At 49.8% G+C, this 20,948-nt stretch overlaps 1 protein-coding gene across 6 annotated transcripts in view; it reads left to right on the top strand.

Annotated features, from left to right (window-relative positions):
• The window catches only part of PKP4 (plakophilin 4), a 72,436-nt gene that overhangs the window by 15,294 nt on the left and 36,194 nt on the right, over window positions 1-20,948 (top strand). For 3 of the 6 annotated variants that reach the window (XM_065840773.2, XM_071810640.1, XM_065840772.2), the window contains exons 2-3: window positions 10,235-10,365; window positions 20,777-20,889. In XM_065840773.2, coding sequence (XP_065696845.1) covers window positions 10,240-10,365; window positions 20,777-20,889 — 239 coding nt within the window. In that variant the 5' untranslated portion in view covers window positions 10,235-10,239. Of the gene's footprint in view, window positions 1-10,234; window positions 10,366-20,773; window positions 20,890-20,948 lie in introns of those variants that run through there. The other 3 variants (XM_065840774.2, XM_071810642.1, XM_071810641.1) reach the window with 3 other exon arrangements.

Raw genomic sequence — 20,948 nt, 5'->3', positions numbered from 1 at the left:
ATTAATTTCATAACTTTTCTGATGGTAGAGTTGCTTATTTAAACATGTCAGTATTAATTGTCAGGCACATCTAAATCATAGATGTGACCATTTCATTTATTCTATTCCTTGTAGTTATGAAAAGGTCTAAAAAAGAAAGTTTGTTTGAATTTGGAAGGGGGAAGAGCACCCCAGTATCCCGTTTAGAAGAGATAGCAACACTTAATTAATGTCATAGGTGTTATCTGATACCTGGCAAAAGAGAGCAGTGGCTTTTAGGTATTATCCTTGATTATTGCTTTGTCTGTCCTGCAGTGCCTTCGATACTTGAGCTGTTCCCACTGTTCCCCGTGGTCTCTGTTGTGTATCCAAACACAGGCAGCCCCTGCACAAAACGTGCATAGCTTTGGTTGCTCTCTCTGGCTTTTCAGTTATCTAGCTTGAAACTGGGTGCACAAAACTGGGTGTACTTCTTTAGCCAAACAGACTGGGAAGATCACGCGTTTCAGCGCAGTGGGAAATGGGAAATAAGCAGGAGTGACAAATGAGGTTTGTTTTATTGTGGTAGAAGAGCTGTAGGGCGATGCAGTCGCTGTGCCGCTGCAGCGCTGCGCACGCCGCTGGGCACCCGCGCTGGGACACCCTCGTTTGAGCCGAGCACCAGGAATAAAACAACTCTTTGCCACCCTTCAGTGTTTGTTTCCCTCCTTGACTGTTTCCACACCTAATCTTCATTGCTCTGGTCTGTAGTTTTCTGTCCCTCCGAGTTGTCTTGTTGCTGGATACCGAATTGTCACATTTGGTCCTGTGGGCCTCTGTTTCACGGTGGGGTTAAAATTATTGACATTCCTTAATGGATCCTTGACCTGACTTTTTCCCTTATTGCACTTCTGCAAAAAGCCTCTGTGCATAGCTGAACATTTTATCTGAGTCTAATTTGTAGTTATGCCTCTATCTTCTGCCCCCTATGATGGGAAGGCATATGGTTCACTTTGATAGGAATAGTTAATATAATTCTATATTTATCAACATTAGCTCACTCACCTTGCTTTATGGTTTTCCTCAAGTCACTCAGTTGTCTTTGATCTCTAATCATGTCGCTTGTAAATGTTGGTGTTTTGGAGATCTTCATCTCTTCATAGCGTATTAGCAATACTGTGTTCTCTCTGGAGTGGAGTTCTGTGTAATCCTGGTACAAGCACTTCGGGTTTTGAAGGGTAACCAAAGAAAAGATACCTCAGAAACAATGGTACTGATGATACCTGCTTTTCAGGGGACTGGGGACTGACTGAAGTATTGGTAATTTTGCTCTTGAAAGCCAGGCACGTGTTGTCTATTTCATGGAGGGTTTGCTACTATACACCCCTTTTTCAGCTTCTAACTTGGAGAACAGGAGAAAGATCCATTTGCTTAAATAGAGAAGTTTGCATGGAGAGCATTCTCAGCAGCAAACTGAGTTTTGCTGTCCAGTTCTGTTTCAGAGCAAAAGGAAGAAGAGTAAACTACAGTTTAGCAATTAATAAAACTTCAGCTTAGTAAAACCTTTTGCTGAGCTGTAGCTGTGTTCATTAGAGAACAGTGATGTTCCCTAATTCTGCGAGAAGTTGGTGTTTCCATAGTAGTCAAACACAGGTTGCATTAAAGAACTTAGAAATGTGTGCCGAGTAAAAGCGGAGTTTTAACAGCATCACTGCTCAGTTTTGCAGGGCTGTAGTTGGGTTTTTCTCCCATCTAACCCCACTGGAGGCTGCTGCTCGTTGGTCTCGGTCCCGAGCTGCGGTTCTCCCAGCAGAGCTGGGGGCGCGGGGCCCGGGTTCCGGATGAAACCCCAGCTGTGCTGTGCTCCGGCTGGCTCCGAAGGAGGGTGCAGTGGGGCTCCGCGGTGTGCGGGTCGGCACGTCCCTCCGAAACCTGCACGTCCCTCGGAACCCGCGCTGGCTCAGCGGGGAGCTGGGGAGGCCTGCGCTCCTCAGCTGCCTTTACATTGTGCTTGTAGCTGGTAATTTCGATCACTGGGAAAAATATTTATACCATTTTTTGTTCTATGTACTATATGACAAACTTGAGAACCATAATTTTATAAATGCATGTAAAATAAAATTGGGTTTATAATTCTTCCAGTTGGCATATAGCTGCATACAGTTAGTGTGCAGTAATGTATAGAGTAATACTTCAATAATAATTTTACAGGGCTAGGAGAAAATGCAAGTGTAAATTGAATAACGCCTGCAGCTGTTGGTGGTGTCTGTGTGTGTGCTGGGGCGGTTCTCGGTTTAACCCGGTGCGTGTCTGTCTCGGGCGGGCGATGGGAACGTGCGGCTCTGGAGCCCCGGCCCCTCGCGGGCGTTTGGCAGCGCTGCGCTGCCGTTACGGGGCCCTTTGGTTTTTGGGTTGTGCTGCTCTGCCACGTTCATTCTGAATGCCTTAATACCTTTAATTAATTGAGAACATCCCAGCACCAAACTAAGAATTTGTCCTTCTCTGAATGGTTGAATGGATAATGGATGAACGTCACCTGCCGGCAGGTGTGGAGAACCCGAAGCCCCTCTGTGACGGCGCAGCTGGCGCCTCCCGGTGCGCGGGCAGGACCGAGCTTCGTCCTGCGCTGAACGGGCGCTCAGTTCGCTGCCCCGGGCTGCTCCGCGAGGGGTCCCAGGGGGCTCCCCTGCCCGCGGGTTCAGACGGGAGCTACAGAGCGGGGTGGCCCAAGGGGAACCTTCGCGTCTGGGGGCTCTCCTTTGTCTTGGCTGTAAGGCACGGAGCCTTGTTGGCTTCAACTACTGAAAACTATTCATTGCCAATTAGCTTGTGGTACTTCATACATCTGGGAAGCGGGAATGTTCTCCAGATACCCTTTCTTCTTTTTCTAAGGTGAGCTACAAACGGCGCCTCAGGCCTTGAAGGAGATGATCGTAAATATGTCTTTATTCAAGACGGTCGTCTTGCCATACCTGTCTGATCTCTTCTGTTGAATGGTTAGTTTGAAAGCTATAAAAATATGAATCTCACGAGCGTGTTACAACTGGATATTTGCGGATGTAGAATCTTGCCTGCTCGCTGCAGTGGAGCTTAAGTATGTAGCCATCGGCCAGAAAAAAAAAGACTCTCTTTTACTAGGAACTTCAGCAAAAATACAGTTGTCCAAAGAACAGGGTGATAATTTAAAACATTTTAAAAAGGACACAGCAGCAGACACCTTTTGGACATGCATGTTTTTGAAAAAATACAAAGAGAGAGAGGAAAACGTGTCCTGAGAAGAGGAGGGGATGGGGCAGGCGGTGCGTTCAGCAGCCAGGCGGTCGGAGGCATCCCCGCCTCGCTCAGGCGGCTCCTCGGTTGTGCGAGGGTTTCTGTGCTGGAGGGACTCAGTCTGCCCCATTATGCAGCTCAGTCTTCTAATCCTGTCATTACAGAGGTCAGTTTCTTCCACGTTTTCATCAGATAATAGATTTACTTCCCTGGTTTCATCCTAAAGTCCATGTGAAAAAAACTTCTGCACTACTAAGGTCCATAAAGAAAAGTGATACCTTAACAGAATGCTCAGCCCGGAGCGTGATCTTCGGAGAATCTTGACTTACTGCATCTGGAAATTTTAAACCTGTTTTTAATGTAAACTTTGAGCCACCTTTTGCAGACTTGCATCGTCTTTGCAAGTGGATAAGTTGTCATCTGCTGTCTTTTCACCCAAGGCCGTGGCTGCAGGCTGGTAGGGTAATAGGGTTTGTCCGGGTTCAGCGGGCCGGAGCATGCGATGTCAGCTGAGCGGGGAGGCGAGTGGCGACGGAGCCAGGGGGAGGTAAGCGGCGACGGAGCCAGCGGGAGCCGCTCATTCCTGAACTGTGCTGACATGTCTGGGAAGTAACTCAGAGAATCAGATACGTTCTAATCACGTCTTCATCTAAAAACTGGGAACTGTAGTGAGTCTTGTTTTGGTTTCGACTTTCACAGGTACTGTAAAGGATGAAAAAAGAAAGAAAAACCAAAATACCACAAGAGTGTTTGACCAAGAGCTGAGATGTGCCTTGCTGCTTCAGTGTGGAGTTCTGAAAATAACATGTTTGTGTAATAACATGGCAACATCCCAGCAAGCTGATTTGATCTTACTGGAGCTTTTTTCTTCTGTATATTGGGTCTTGCTCTGATGTCTTTGGTGATTTACTCCTGTTGCCTGAGTTCATTTGTAGCTAGATAAATACAAGATATTTAGTGATGAGATGTTGCTCATGGTTTTTCTCACAGTTCCCTCACGAACTACAGTCTATCATATCCTAGTTGGCAGTGTTCATAGGAATTCTGTTACCTGTTCAGTGTGAAGTCCTCTGGCGACCTTTGTTCTGGGTTCGGGTCAGCACTGGGAGGCTCCAGGACAGGGAGCACGGGTGCGGGATCTGGGAGCACGGCGGGTGTAAGGGGGGCAGGAGGGAGGCGAAGGGGAGAGTGGCAGCTGCAGGAAGCAGCCCCCTCCCCATGGGGCAGGCCAGCAGCCCCCTCCCATGGGGCAGACCAGCAGCCGTGACCGAGGGGATGGATTTGGCAGGCGGGGAGGGCGCAGAGCTGTGTCCTGTTCGGTGGGTTTTGGCAGGCAGGGATGGTGCAGAGCCGTGTCCTGTTCGGTGGGGTTTGGCAGGCAGGGATGGTGCAGAGCCGTGTCCTGTTCGGTGGGGCTTGGCAGGCAGGGATGGTGCAGAGCCGTGTCCTGTTTGGTGGGGTTTGGCAGGCAGGGATGGTGCAGAGCCGTGTCCTGTTCGGTGGGGTTTGGCAGGCAGGGATGGTGCAGAGCCGTGTCCTGTTCGGTGGGGTTTGGCAGGCGGGGATGGTGCAGAGCCGTGTCCTGTTCGGTGGGGTTTGGCAGGCGGGGATGGTGCAGAGCCGTGTCCTGTTCGGTGGGGTTTGGCAGGCGGGGATGGTGCAGAGCCGTGTCCTGTTCGGTGGGGTTTGGCAGGCGGGGATGGTGCAGAGCCGTGTCCTGTTTGGTGGGTTTTGGCAGGCAGGGATGGTGCAGAGCCGTGTCCTGTTTGGTGGGGTTTGGCAGGCGGGGATGGTGCAGAGCCGTGTCCTGTTCGGTGGGGTTTGGCAGGCAGGGATGGTGCAGAGCCGTGTCCTGTTCGGTGGGGTTTGGCAGGCAGGGATGGTGCAGAGCCGTGTCCTGTTCGGTGGGGCTTGGCAGGCAGGGATGGTGCAGAGCCGTGTCCTGTTCGGTGGGGTTTGGCAGGCAGGGATGGTGCAGAGCCGTGTCCTGTTCGGTGGGGTTTGGCAGGCAGGGATGGTGCAGAGCCGTGTCCTGTTCGGTGGGGTTTGGCAGGTGGGGAGGGTGCAGAGCCGTGTCCTGTTCGGTGGGGTTTGGCAGGCGGGGAGGGTGCAGAGCCGTGTCCTGTTCGGTGGGGTTTCGCTGCTGAGCCGGGTGCGAGCAGCCCATACAGCCATGGACCTGCTTTCCTGAGGGTGACATCTGGCTGCGTGTTTTCCAGTAATGAGCCAGTTATCCGTGTCCAAAGGAGCGAGTAACGCAGCTTGGGAAGTATCTTCAGCCAGTAAATCCCCGTCTTGCGCAAGGAAGAAAGAGGTTTTCTTGTTAACTCCTCCTGAGTTTTTCTCGTACCTGAGGACTCGTATGAACCCTGCGTTCGGTATTTCCCGTTCCTGTAAGGTGACTGAGAATCTGACGGGGCTGGTGAGCGCCGTTCCCAGCGGGTGCCCAGGCAGGTGGTGGGACGGGGTCCTCCGCGGGCTGGGCCGTGGGGCCGTGTCCGGATCCCGCGTCCCCGCTCGCACCCCGCGCAGCTGCCGGGGCACCGAGGAGCCGGCGCGGAGCGCTTGTCTGGCAGTCCCGGGCTGGCAGGGTCACGGCCCGCAGCTGTCTGCTCTGCACGCCGCCATCACGGCGCTGCCGGCCGTGCCGAGAGGCGCGTTCGTCGAAAGGACCGCAGCCAAAACAACTGCGCGTGTGGAAGGGTATAGCTCTAATCGCACCTCCTAACACTGACACAGATGTGCATTTAGCACTGGCATCTTCACTAGTAATTAATTTGATTGGTTTTCACCTGCGCGTTTTAGAGACTCAATATTGGGTATATTATCTATTCCAAAAAATTACTAGTTCAGATGTACATTTTCTTGACTGATTTGTTGCGGAAATCTACTACAGAGAGGTTGAAGAGTTACTTCGCAGTGTTGGGGTGAGAAGAGAGCGGCAGATGAAGTCACGGCAAAGACGGCTGGAGATGTCGCGCAGCTGTGCTCCTTAGGCCGTGTTCTCACAGGGCTTGGTGCCTGCTCCAGTTTTAAGCGTTCGTGTCGACAATACACTCCGAAAGGGGGCGCTTAGAAGGAACTGGCACTACCTTTTGTAATACTTCCGTGGTACATCGTAGAAGCTTCAAGAAGTCACTGTTTTGAAGTAAAGTTAAAAATTCAATGCTTTTCTTCCCCCTATGTCTTAAAGAAAATTAAAAAGTCTCTTGATGGAATAAATATTATTGATGGAAAAAATATTGCACTGATTTCAGTGTTTTAAGGTGTCCCATAACTTATCTTTTTTTTTTTAAACCATAGTTAGACCTTTGGAAAGAACCGGAAAGTTAAAACTATGACCACAATGGCATGTGGTACTGGTTTCGGCTGGATAGAGTTTAATATTTTCATGGTATGCAGTATGGTGACCATAAGAGCGCTGGTAACACTGTGCGGGCAAGAAAACAGCCCATTTCTGCAAGAAGCTCATGTGTGACTTGTCAGAGTTCCTGAGATTTGGCCTTTGGATTACCTGGCAAATATTCCTAAATAAAGGAAAAGCTTGAGTGGGTAGTTTTATTGCTTCATTATATGCTTGCAAATCTAACAGTCCATTTAGAAACCTGAACACTGAGCTATAGTCATAAAAGAGCCGTGGAAAATGATTTTAAAATTAGGTATGACCCAGGGAATCGTAACATGCACTCTGTGATTCTTTGGGTTATTACAGCTTGATGAAAAAGTTGATTTTTAAAAAGTAAACCCTTAAAAGAATACATTTGAATGTTCTAAAACCTGGAAGTTACATCTTTACCTTTGACTTTAAAAATTCCCATTATATAACTGTGAGATCCCATTCGCAGTGCTGCTGTCGTGAGAGCTCTTCAGCCTGCTCTGGCAGCAGCCAGGGGCCCGGCGGCCCTGGGTGTGTGCCCGGCGGCCCCGGGAGTGTGCCCGGCGGCCCCCGGTGTGTGCTGGCGGCCCCGGGTGTGCCCGGCTCATGGCTGGCAGCCCGCCGCGGCAGCCTTGGTGTCTGCAGTCCTGGCGTGAGTAACAGCGGCGCTCCAAACCCAGCAGGCCCGGCTGGTCGTTATCTGGTGTCACCCTGCAAGCCAAGCGGCGTGTGGTGCCGTTCGTGTCTCCTGTGCCAGGTCTGGCGGACCCCGGGGCTCCCTCAGCGGACCAGAGCAGCCGAGGCTGGAAAGGGACGGGGAGGAATGGTTGTTACCCTTCTTTCCCTTCTAGTTTCTTGTGCCGGTTTCCTTGTCTGTGTCAGTTTCCTTGTCTGTGTCGGTTTCCTTGTTTATTTTTTCTTGTTAGTTTCTGTTTCCTTTTCAGTTTGTCTTTTGGATGTGTTTGTTGTGGTTGTTTAACCCGGGCAGCATTCCAGCCCCTGCGGTGAGGCAGGAGGGGACAGAGCGGGCAGTACTGGGGCAGGAGGGGACAGAGCGGGCAGTACTGGGGCAGGAGGGGGCAGAGCGGGCAGTATTGGGGCAGGAGGGGGCAGAGCGGGCAGTATTGGGGCAGGAGGGGGCAGAGCGGGCAGTACTGGGGCAGGACGGTGGCAGGAGGGGACAGAGCGGGCAGTACTGGGGCAGGATGGTGGCAGGAGGGGACAAAGCGGGCAGTATTGGGGCAAGAGGGGGCAGAGTGGGCAGTATTGGGGCAGGATGGTGGCAGGAGGGGGCAGAGCAGCTGCTCTCCTCGGGCGGACAGGGCCTCGCCATGGCCTGGGCGCTGCGCATGTGGCGGGAGAGGCTCCGTCCACGGGAGCAGGCCGGGGCGCGGGCAGCACGGGCAGTACTGGGGCAGCGTGGGCAGTACTGGGGCAGCGTGGGCAGTACTGGGGCAGCGTGGGCAGTACTGGGGCAGCGTGGGCAGTACTGGGGCAGCGCGGGCAGTACTGGGGCAGCGTGGGCAGTACTGGGGCAGCGCGGGCAGTACTGGGGCAGCGCGGGCAGTACTGGGGCAGCGTGGGCAGTACTGGGGCAGCGCGGGCAGTACTGGGGCAGCGTGGGCAGTACTGGGGCAGCGTGGGCAGTACTGGGGCAGCGCGGGCAGTACTGGGGCAGCGCGGGCAGTACTGGGGCAGCGCGAGCAGTACTGGGGCAGCGCGGGCAGTACTGGGGCAGCGCGGGCAGTATTGGGGCAGCGCGGGCAGTACTGGGGCAGCGTGAGCAGGCTTCGTGCCGCGGTGGTGGCGGCTGTGTGCTGTGGGGAGGTGAGGGGAGAAGGAGCGGGCGCTGGTCTGTGTGTGGCTGAACTGGGGTGCTCAGGGGTGCCCCTGCAGTCCTGCCTCAGGAACCCGGCAGCGCGGTGTTTGTGCAGTTCCCGAAGGCCAATGCAATGTGACACGCGGTGAGGACGGGTACCGGGGGGTCCCCGGGATGCCTGGTGCTCGCTGAGGGCAGGACGGGCCCTTCTCCAGACCTAGCTCAGCCCAAGTGAGGCTCTCGCTCCAATGTGGTTTTAGGAGCAGCTCTTATTTTTCCATTCCAAGAGGCAGAAGCTGATGTGTGACCAGACTCCTGCCTCTCATCCTTCACCTCACTTTAGTTTCTCTGAAGCTGTTTTGGCTTCAGTGGCTGATATGAAACCGCGCGTTAACCATGTTACCAGCTCTTGCAGCAGCCCAGAGTAGCGTGGTTGATAACGACCACCTGCTCGTGCACTTGAAGCGGCTTGAGCCTCGGCAGAGTCCTCGTCCCCCGCACGATGCTCGTACCGCTGTACATGAAACGGAACACAAGTACTTTTCCTCACATCATCTCTCTTCTGGTTTCCACCCCTCTGCCCAGGGCTGCCCGTGGTAGCTCAGAGGTGCTCTGGCAGCACCACGCTGTCTGTGCTCGGCCTCTGCTGACACGTCCCGAGGGGACGATCGGTCCTGTGGGGTGACCCAGAGAGATCCCTGAGGGTCAGCTCCACTACCCATCCACCAAACCAGAAACACCCAGCTCCACAGCACGGCCACTGCTCTGGTGGGCTGTCCTGTGCCGCCAGGGTGGTGCGTGCCCGGCTCTGCGCCAGTTCGCCTGTAGAAGGCAGGCGGTGGAGAGGGACGGTCGTGGTGAAAACGGGTCAGGACCCGCGTCTTACGGGGTCATTCCCGGCCTTGGGGACTGTTTGCAGTGTAAGTTGCTCCTTGTGAAGTGAAGGGAAGGAAGCTGCTGTTCGTATTTGTGTCCCCTGGGAATATCATGTTTGTTCTGAAAATCTAAAACGAATATTGACTACTTTTAACATTAGACCTCACAAGCTTTGTTTTATTTTTTTCTGAAGGAAATTAAAACATGATATGTATGCAGAAACTACATCGATACTACCTACGTGCTATTTTCAAAGTATTAAACACACTTCGTAGCTATCTGTGTGATTAGTTACTAGTGACCTGTGTAGTTAACAACCGACTTGCCTGGAGTTGTTGGTGTGCTGCCTCGGCACTCCCGGATGCCGATCCTCTCTGTCCTTTCCACGCTATCCATAGCCCAGGGCAATTGCTTTAACTCCGGTGTTTTAATTTCTTCTTTTACCGGAAGAACACTGGAAGCATTGTTCCATTTAACTTGTTATTACCATAATTAGTGTCTCCCGTGGTTTGTTCCCAACAGGAGCGCGTTCTGCTGTTACATGTCATTCTATGCTAAAAACTGCACGTGTGGTAAACTTTTACTGGTCCTGGGTATTCGTCATGTTTAACCCCAGGATTTTTCATGCATCTTGGATTTTGCTACTTTTAGTAACTTCCACGAAATAGTATTTAAAAAGTGATTGTTAAGAGTCACGCTGGCTGGTTGTTTCTGCCCGCCCCTCGTGTTCTGTGCGGAATTCTCATGTCAAGTGGAGCAGGTGAAGCAGCACAGTGATAGCAACCTATGTTGATATTAATAATACAAAGTTTTCTGCTGATTTGAGTAAGTTTGGAAAGGTTTCATAAAAAAGATCATCTATAATCCTGAAAACTTGAATTTTCTTAACCATCACTGGTGCAAATGTAAAGTATGTTACCCTCTTGTCGTCGCAGGCGCGATGCCAGCCCCCGAGCAGCCCCCCATGGTGGACGAGGGGCTGCGGCAGACACAGGAGCCTTCCACGGGCCCAGGCATGGAGCTGGAGACCACGGCCACCACCATCCTGGCTTCTGTGAAGGAACAGGTATCCGCCTTCTTCCCACGAGTTCAGTAGGCGCTGTGGGGTTAACCGTTCTCTGTCATTGCCTTGCTCAAAACTAACATCGCTGCTTCTAAAAGTTGGTGCCTAGTGTTGGTGTAGTATATTTTGTGGGTCAGAATGTTAGAATCTGGATATAAAGGGCTTGTTTAATTGCGTTGAACAGAAGCATCATTATGGTATTCTCTGTCCCTAGGAATGTCCACGCTGTTGTTGTGAATCAGACTTGAAATGCAGGTTTATTGTTTAAGAAAGAAGAAAAGCTCGTGTAGAACCGTTCCTTTTTGTACGTTCTGCAGAGCTGTGTACGGAGTTGCAGAAATTTGCACATAAAAGTTTAGGTATCATTAACTGTATTTTGCTAAAGAATGGGTTTTAAACTCTGAGTTTGGTTTCGGTTATCAATACCAAGGTAGTAACGTATTTTAAATCCGCAACACGTTTATGGACATGTATCTTGATGACAGTTTCTACACGGAAGATAAAATTGTGTTTGAAGTCGATGAAGCCTTAATTTGTGAAGATCATCGGGGGAAGTGACTTGCAGCTTTACAAAGGAACATTTGAAGTAAAGTTTCTGTTTATAACAAAAACAAAACCAGCCAAAAAGTCCCAACAAAACAAACCAAAAATAAAAACACACCCTAAAGAGAGAAGTACTAGTTTGGTTTTCACTGCCAGAACTGGAAATAATGATCATCTTTCTTTGCTTAATATGTAAATTGCAACATCTGAATTTCAGAATGAGCCCCTGCTGTCTCTGTTTCAGAACTTCTTTGGAGATAAATCGGTACTCAATTCAAGACATTAACTCTTAATGCAAACACTTGATGTATTGGTTCTCATGTGTTGTCCCATATTAATATTAAAACAAGTGAGAATTAGATTATATGGTCTTGATACCCACAGAACGTTCAGTCTTAAATGAAAATTTTCTACATGATGATGAAATTTGGATCTTTATTTCCGTGCCTAAATTAATAGTTCCAAAAGTATTTTAAGATGACAGTAGCAATCCTAATACTTTGTTAATGATATTAAAACTAATATGAAATCCTCCGGTGTGGAGGGTATTAATGCTGGAGGCTGTGGAGATGCGAGTGATGCAAGTGATCGTGAGCCGGCTCCCATCGCCTGGGACAGCAGTTTGCCTTGAGCTGCCTTAGCTTGGCACAAACGTCAACTATAACTCGTTTGCTTGCAGGGCGGTTGCACTGGGTTTGAGCGGGGCAGTTGCGCTGGGTTTGAGCTGGACCATTGTGTTGTGGTGCCGGAGCCCCCGGGTGCCGCAGCCCCGCCGATCTCAGCGCTGCGGTCGCCGTCCGGGCTGCTGCAGGCCCTCCGGCGCCTTCACGGTTGTGAGCGCCGAGCACGCAGTTCTGACAGCACTGGGTATTGAGTTGATACATGATGAGTATACGGTAAAAACCCATTTGCTAACATCCCTTTTCCTACCCAAGAAATGTTTTTATCTTGTTCTTAGAGAAAAAATGTTAATGGAATCTTTCTTCAGTTTAGAAAGGAGGTTAAAACCTCTTCCCCTTTCCATTCATAAAAAGACTATTAAATATGCGGACTGTTACGTAACTCAATTCTGATGAAAGGAAAAAACAAAAGTAAAATTGTGTTTAATAGTCAGTGAAACACAAACTTCAGCACTGTAGCCGAAGTTTAAAATGTATAGACACATTAGAACGAACACCAGGGGAGGGAGAAGGAAATTGTACTTACTCTTGGAAATGATAATGAGAAAGAATTAAGAGCTGAACTGTTGCTTTCTGGTATTATTTTTCTGTTGATAATAATTATGGACACTGACATATTCACCACCCTTCCTGTATGGCAGAAAGCCCAGAACAGAATATTTTCCAGTGCAGTTATTTACTCTATTAAGCTTGAACAGAAACCACTATGCAGTTCTCCATGGCCCAACTTCCTTTTCTACAGGAATCTCTACTTGCAGTGGCTCTGCACTTGTGAAATGGTTGCCACACCTTAACCTCATCACTTCTGCAGCACTACGGTGGAGACACCGCTCAGAAAAGCCTTTATTGTTACTCGTCAAATTGTGCAAGATTTTAGCTTAATAAAAACTTAAAAATTCCTCTATCGAATGACTTTGTTAAGCCTTCTACCATAGTGGCATAGATAGGTTTGTATGAAAGTTGCAGTAGTTATTCTATGTACCCTACAGGCCACTTCGAGTAAGCTCCCATTGGTTTATTCAAGAGGAGACAGGACAACGTCCTCAGAGCCGCGGTGTGAGCGGTGGCGCTGTCTGCACAGGGGCAGGAGCCGGGATCCATGACCCTGTGGGTCCTTCCAACTCGGCACATTCTGTCGTTCTAGGATTATGTTTCCTATGACCCCAAATCAGTTTAAAGCAACATTTTACCAAACTAGAACATGTCCCCTGGACTCTGAACCATGTCTGATGGAGACAGAATTGCCAGATGGCTGCATACATCTCCCTTGGTTACATTTTAGGAAAGAAACATTTCCATTAACTTTCACTGTTTTAAAATAATATGTGCAGAATAAGTATAATCTGCAAAGCAGTTTAGATGACTGCGGCTTTGTAGTACTACGAGTTCTGTTTCAATGTGCGCACAGGTCCCTACCAGCACAGCCCCGGCTTTGGCTGCGCTGGGGTAGTTCTGGTCCCCGGTTAAGTTGTCCTGTTTGCACTTCCAGCAGTGCAGGTGTTTCTGGGTGAACACCCAGGCCGGGCGGCTCCCTGGGGTGAGTTGTGTCTGCACGAGGGGAATTCCTTTTGGATGCAGGGAAATCCGAAGGCCAGCTGTAATGAAGCTGAAACATGTTTTGGCCTTTTTAGTTCTCGTAGTGAATTTGATGCTGGCTCGTGTTGGTTTGGTTTGGGGAGGGGGCTGTTTTCTGTGCGTTTGGGTTGGGTTGGGTTTTGTTTGTTTTGTTTTCCAAAACACGTATTTTATTTCTAAAATGTGACAAAGTTCCCAGCCATAATGGACAGAAGTATCTTGGGAAACACTGCAACAAGTTCTAAGTAAAACTAAAGCCTTGAAATGCGCACGTCTATACTTCTGAATCCTGCGGAGTGTTTGGATAAAATGTAGTTGAGTTCTGTAGGGAGTCTCTTATCTGTATTAAAAGTAAATGGAGTATTTTAATGCTGAAGTGAAAGTTGTTAGAGATTGTAGGGCGCCGCGACAGCCGCAGCCCGTTTGGGAGCAGGCGGCGCAGGAATCGCGGCTGCGGCGCTTGGGACGAGCGGCTGCTGCGCGGCCACGGTTACGTGGGAGCGCTCGGAGCCGCGCGTTTCCCGCTCAGCACGGCAGTTGTTCTGCTGGGGGGAAAGGCCTCACAAGGAAACCGCCCGTGGGTCCAGTTTTCAGCAGCCGCGTGCACGTGCTGGTTGGAGCTCTTTGCTAAGAGGGAAGCACTCGCAGCACGACAGGCTGTTCAATGGCTTTGGTCTAGTGGGTTGGTGATGGACAACTTTTCACCTTTTCTTTTGGAAACAGGTGGCAACAGAGCAAGAATGGTCCAGTATGCTTTTGGATGAACAATAGTAAATCTCTCGAGCTTTCCTAAGTGTTTTCCTGTGAGTGTTCGCTTCTGTTCTACACTTGAGCAAAACCTTTTCATACAACTGTGTTGAACCGTATTGAATTCTTAGGAAGTGTGCACTTTGCTTTTTTCCCTTCTTTAGTGTGTAAGTACAAAATGCTTTATGTAGTTCTTGAGATATTTTTTATAGGGTTTGTGGGGGGCAGGAAGGCAAACCCCAAAGTGTTTCTGATGGAAATGGAAGAAAGAATGCATTCTCCATACAGCAAAGCATTTATTATTGCATGGTTTAAAACATATTTCATAGAATCACAGTATTTTACTATTAGGTTTGGGAGATGTCTCTAGCAGTTCTGGTACTTTGCAATCTGACCGTGTAGTCACGTCGCTCCAACAGGATCCCGAAAAAAAAGACTCAGTGAACACACTTTCAGTAATTAAGCACAAACATTAAAGAGCCTCGCTTTGAAATTCTGATTTGCTTGCAGCTAGCGATCAGTTGGGTGGATAAATGTGTACCAGTTCCAAAATGAATTAGTAACTGGACTTCTGAGCTTTGCATGAGTGAAACAACAACTTTGTCAACATTTTCCGAATGACTGGAAGAGCTGTTGTGGTTTTGGGTTGATTTTTTTCAACTCTTTTAATACTGTGTTCAGTTGAATAGGTCATTCTTCCCTGTTTGATCCCAGACCTCTGAACTTTGCTGTTTGTGCTGTTTACACACGCTTCTGGTTCTGGTGAGCGAGGTCTGAGGAGCCCGCTTCCCCAGTTAGGCTCTTCTTCCGGACAGGTGCATGTGCCGCTGCTGCTTAGGTGGAGCGACTGACTCATTTCCTCAGTCAAGCTCTGTGTGCTCCTTCATTCATATGAAGGTCGAGCAGGTTTATTTCTTTCTAGGATGTCCTGTTAGGATTCTGGGGAGAAACAGCCCTTGACGAAGAGCCTGCCTGGAGCTGTGGGTGCCCCTGAAATAGATGGTGGTGTGTAGACCTTTTGCGACACTGTCATGTTCATCTACTCGGAGGTAACTGAACTCCACTTGCCCACTGACAGGACAGCGCTCTTGGCTTTAAAAACCCCGGTTTCCACAGGGGATGCTGCTCAGCGTAGCCAGTGGATACCCCAAGCAGTGTTCTTCTTTCTACCGCTGGCCGAGAGTAAGCTTTCTATTAATTGCTTACATTTTGATCCCTCATCAGCTAGAGCAGCACTAAACTGTTTTACCATACTAGTGAACAATGTAGGCGTAGAAGTATTAAGGGCTTTAATGGTCTGCTGCCGCTGAATACAGAATAAGTGTGATCAGCCAGTAATTGTAGCTGTGTCACTTCACATCCTGGAATCTGTAGTTCTCTTTACCCTCGCCAATTTTGTATCTTTTGTCTTCTGTTTTGGAAGATGCTGAGATACAGAAAGCATGCAAATGCACTTGTGTGCATGAGTAAACTTTATTTTTACAAAAAGTGTGAAGTTTTTTCTGGTATGGTTATTTAAAAGTACAGGTTTTTTTCTCGGTAGATTCTGGTACAGAATTTATTAGATCACTACAGTGTGATAGTCATATTGGGAAAAGTACAGTATTCGATGTGCTTTTAGGGAGTCAGTGGCTTGGTCTGGCTCGGAACTGCAGTGAGTGGAAATCTGCAGAGCTCTGTGTAGATGGGTGCAGGAGGGCAGTGAGAACAAGGCATGCACGACCGTAATGCTGTTTGTCCTCTTCTTTGTTGCACGTTTGTATTATAGAAATGTCCTAAACGAAATTACCTTATCCTCACACCATTTCGGTTTTCGTAGGCGATGGCAGCCGTGTGGCTCTGCTCTGTGTGCAGCTGGCTGAGAAATGGGACATGCCAGGTAAAGTATCCTCTCACATGCTGGCTGCCATTTCTTAGATCAGCTCACACTACTGGAAGAGTCTCAACTGAGTTGTTCAACAGGCAACATTTCATAGTTCAGCTTGCAGTTACCTTCTGAATGTTTCACGGTGACACTGGGCAGCTGTAGCACCTTGGCACATCCCGCGTTACCGCACCTTGAAGTGCCCCCCAGCGCCGCGCCTGCCGCAGGAGCCGCCGGGACGCGGGAGCTGCAGGGCCGTGTCGGTCAGCGCTTCCCCGGGGCGAGCCCTGCTCTGACCCTTCCAAAGAGCGGGGACTCATCTCGCTGCTTGTGCTGCTGCCGCTGATTCTCACACAGCTGTCACTGGGGAACCTTGGGCCAGCCAGGCCCTCCACTGCTTGTGCAAAGTTTGGAGGTATCTGTGTTTTGCCAGAGGTTTTCAGATTGCAACAGAGCAGGAAGAAAGTAGCTTTTATTTTTTGTCATTGTGAGTGTGGACTCCTCGTTCTCATCCGTTTTACTGAGGAATGAAAATTCCTCATTAACAAAAATGAAACTGTTGAATCTCTGTAAAATGGTATCATAATGGGATGCAGATAGAAAACACAGAATTGCCTCTAAACCCTTTATTATCCGCAGTCTGCAACAAGAGAATGAGCCTTCACGGCCCGTCATACAGGTTACCTTCTCATTCCTTGCCTGTTTCCAAACGCCGACTGTTGGGAGCCCGGCGCGGTGTGTCGGCGATTGTGTCGGCGATTGTTCTCCCTGTCGGAGGCACACAGCTTTCCAACCAGGCTGTTGTTTGCGGGACTGTGTAAGGTACCTCGCGGCAGTGAGGACCTGCAGGTGTGCTCTGGGGTGAGATCTCTGGGGGCCGCGAGAGCGGCTGCTGTGCGCGCCGTGTGGAGCAGGAGCTGCGGGGCGCGTTGGCGGCTGCGCGGACCCTGAGCTCCCAACCCGTGGGCCGTGGTTCCCGCGTGGAAGCGGCGCTGTCTGGCTGCCCTGCGAAGCAAGCTGCTTCCTTCTCCTTCTTGAACCATCTATGGCATTCCTGTTCCTTCAACGTAATTGGTTTTAAAGCCAGCGCTTTTTGTAGCTTTGCGTTAAGAAATGCAGTCTGTGGTTTTTCAGTGGAATTTAGGTTATGTACAAAAACTGTAGTTTTATAAGGTCATTAAGTAGTTACTGCTGAACAGATGAATAGAATTGTAGTGGTGTGGGGGTTCTTTTCCCCCTTTTCCCCCGCTCCCAGGTGTATATTGAATAGTTCTGAAACTGTAGCTCTGACCAAGGCACTGTAGTGCTATGTTTCAGAAGGTCTGGTTCATCCTTTTGATGCCGTATGGCAGTGTGTTCTGTAACCTACATCGGTAATTTTACTATGTTCTTGCCACATAGGTGCTCTCCTGCAAATGCAAACAAGCTTATGAACTGTTTGATTTGACTCCTGTCATGTCTGTTTGTCACAAGCCAGTGATCTGGATGGGGAGATGGTGACCTGTGGCTGGCCAGCAGGCTCAGTGTCCTGCGTTCTGTCCACGCTCGCGCAGGAGCACGTCTGCGCGGATCCCTTCGCTATAGCACACCGTCTGCGGGATGAACGGGGCGGCAGGAATCCAGTCAGAGTGCGAGAAAATGTCATTCTAAGGCAGCAGAAACTGTGGAGTGATCAATGCACTTATTTAGAATTGATTAGGACTTAGTTTTCTATAATAATGTGGTGATGTAAGCTAAAAGAAAATAGGTTTAAAATGTGAGGTGTCCCAGCTGTAAAGAAGATGGTACCTCTAAAATTATACCTCTTATGTATTTATACAGGTATTTAAGACATATCAACTACAGCTGCAGATCCCAAATTTAAGGAGACACATACAAAAGTCAGCACTCATTGTTTCCAAAAGGATGTAAACTTTGCTGCTGCACGGAACCGCCGGCTGCAGACACAGCAGCGTTGTTCAGACTACAAAATAGAGCCGGGGGGTTGCTGCCTTACTCATACTTGCAAAAATACTTTAGATCTTCCTAAGCATCAGATTGATTTACCAATGGCAAGTTGGCTTCGTGCCTTTTACACCTTTGCAGTTCAGTTGCACCAAAATACAGGGTTATGAAGAATATTGTAGCTAGACAACTGGCGGTGTTGTTCGCTAATTAAAAGTTGGGTAAATAACAACAGGCAGCTTGAGTCTTGTGTTCAAGTTCATGGTTTATACCAATGACATTGCTGTTTAAAAATTGATTTAAAAGTAAGGAACAGGAAACAGCTTTAAACGTAGGGTAAATGTTTTATGCTATTTCTGCAAGCAAGCAGTGCAGTACCGTGTATTTTAAAGATTGGTGTTTGTTACATACTACATGATACCTCGTGGTGTACTTGGGAAAAGCTCGTCTTGCTGCTTTTGCTTCTAAACGTACAGAGCTTCAGCATCTGATTTATTTTTTTTCCTAAATCACAGCATTTTCCAGCAGCACGTTAACAACCGGCTGGTGAGCCAGCGTTTGGATGGATCTGTTATCTACAGTCACACTTGGAATTGGAAAATAAATTCTCAGTTATGATTTCCTTGTATTTTTTTTTCCTTAATCCACTTGTTAGTGTTTTCTCCCTGCAAGACAGCGTCCACGTGCAGTGCCTGGGCGCGCGTGCCTCCGGTGTGGCACGGAGCCGGTTCGGGACCGCGAGCCCTGGGTCTGCGCTGCGGGATGCAGCCCCCCCGCTCCGCACCTTCCAGACCGTCCGTGCTTTCTGCTGCACGTGCAGGCCCGAGGGATGCGCCGTGCTCTGCAGTTATCACGTTCATGACATTTTTCATATCAAGTCTTAGGATTAAAAGGGTTCAGCTTCAGAATTCCGTTGAGAAGCAGGTTTTAACAAAATCCAAGTTTGGGACATATGCCCTTTCATGTCTGAGCACTGACTGCACTAAGCTTTGCTAATGCTGGAGCTTGACAGCAAACGCCAACCCAGTGCTGCTCCCATGGCTTGTGCGCTGTTTTTCAACAGCACAGCATGGAGCCCTGTGCTGTTGAGCTGTTTGTAGGAGAGCAATGGCACAGAAATGCCATCTGTTCTGTGGGTGCTTGTGCCCTGTGGCAGCAGTGGGCGAGTTCCAGGGCCCGGAGGCAAGTGGGTTCGCTGGCCGGCGCCAGGAACAGCAGAGCTGTTCGTTCAGCTTGGTGGTGAGCTCTGTGTTGCATGGAGCTCCAATCAGACTTTCAGAAGCAGGTTTGGTTGGGGTTTTTTTGGTCATATAATGTGGAGAGTAGTTTTATCAGCATGGCAGCTGCAGTTTGACTCAGCCCTCAGCTGGCTTCCTGAGGAAATCAGTGCTAATCAGCCTCTGTTCCGAGGTTCTTGGAGGAGATCTCAGTGTCTTGTCAGAGGAACAACTTCATCCCTGCTCCTGCAGGGCACATCCTGGCTGTAGAGTGGCTCTGTAGCACAGTGATCCTCTGCCCCTGGGAGCAGAGATGAGCAACCTGCAGGCTGCTGCGCCCTGGGGTGCTCTGCTGCGCCCCCTCCGCTGCACCCTGGGGTGCTCTGCTGCGCCCCCTCCGCTGCACCCTGGGGTGCTCTGCTGCGCTCCCTCTGCTGCGCCCTGGGGTGCTCTGCTGCGCCCCCTCTGCTGTGCGCGCTCCGCTGCGCCCTGGGGTGCTCTGCTGCGCCCCCTTCTGCTGCGCCCCCTCCGCTGCGCCCTGGGGTGCTCTGCTGTGCCCCCTCTGCTGCGCCCCCTCTGCTGCACCCTGGGGTGCTCTGCTGTGCCCCCTCTGCTGCGCCCCCTCTGCTGTACCGTGGGGTGCTCTGCTGTGCCCCCTCTGCTGCGCCCCCTCTGCTGCACCCTGGGGTGCTCTGCTGTGCCCCCTCTGCTGCGCCCCCTCTGCTGTACCGTGGGGTGCTCTGCTGCGCCCGCTCCGCTGCGCCCCGCGTTACCTGCCGGAAAAGGCGTGCAGGCTGCCAGAAGAGAGCCCTCTCACAGCACCGAGTGAAATGTTTGAGCCTGGTTCCATGGAACGTCGGGTGTGGAAGAACAGTTTGCGTTCACCATGATCGATGAGTGAAGGTGATTCGTGGGACGTGGCAAGGCACACAACTACCGTCTAATACAATGTAACCATCTACATTCAGAAAAAAACCCCTTATTCGTAATTTGCGCTTTAAAGGAGTGCTGCTGTGCTGTATTTGACTCGTGTGTGACACCTGCATCATCAGATTATTCAATATTGGTGTTCATCTGTTTTTAAATAGTGTTAAACAGTTTACTCAAACTTCAGGGGATGCGGACTGTCAGTTTGTAAAACAATACAGCTGCGCTGCCCGCATCCTTTCACCCGGCTGACAGAAGCCAGCTGTGCTGAGAAGGTCCCTGCTCTCCCTGGTGACACGGCACAGGTTGCGGAGTGCCGTGTTTACAGAGGTTGATAACGCACGTTCCGTGCAGCCTGTGCGTCGGCCGTGTCTGCCTCGGGGCTGTGTTCCCAGAGCCTGCTGCGGAGGGTCGGTGCCTCCGGCCGGGAGACAGCACGGCCGAGCCGGCGGCGCGGGAGCCCCTTCCTGCCCCAGCCTGCGGGGAGGGCGTGGGGGCGTTTGGTACCGCGGCAGAACAAAACTTGGTTTGGCATCTGGAGCTTTGCAGTTGGCCGGGCTAGGATACAAGCTTTTCAGTGTACCTCTGCCATAGGTGAAACTGAAGACTGACCTTGGAGGCGTTGGTTTGCGTAGGTTGTAGCAACATATGGAGATACAAACATTTCAATTGCAGGAGGAATAAAATCCACAAATGCTTAAATGTGTTTTTCCTTTTGTAACAGGTGATAAATCAATATTTGTGTAAATCACTTATTTAAAGAACCATTAAATTCCCACTTTAATCTTCTAATAGGTCATTCCACTAAGGAAGAGTCAAAGCAAATATGATTGTGATGAAACAGTGATTGTTTCAGAATTAATCCACACCCAGTTTTTAACATCGAGAATGCTTTTCTTTCTATTTTGAACTTTCAGGAGCTCCAATTTCAAAGGCTTACCAGAGAACTGGAGGTGGAAAGGCAAATTGTGGCTAATCAGCTAGAGAGATGTAGGCTGGGAGCAGAGTCACCAAGTGTCGCCAGCACAAGGTACAGGTCCTCATGACTTTATTTCATCTGTCCCATAAATCAAAGGGCTTTCTAGTGGT

The sequence above is a fragment of the Patagioenas fasciata genome, chromosome 7 (genome assembly GCF_037038585.1).
Source record: "Patagioenas fasciata isolate bPatFas1 chromosome 7, bPatFas1.hap1, whole genome shotgun sequence".
Taxonomy (NCBI): Eukaryota; Metazoa; Chordata; class Aves; order Columbiformes; family Columbidae; genus Patagioenas; species Patagioenas fasciata.
This window is presented reverse-complemented; position numbering and strand designations above follow the sequence as displayed.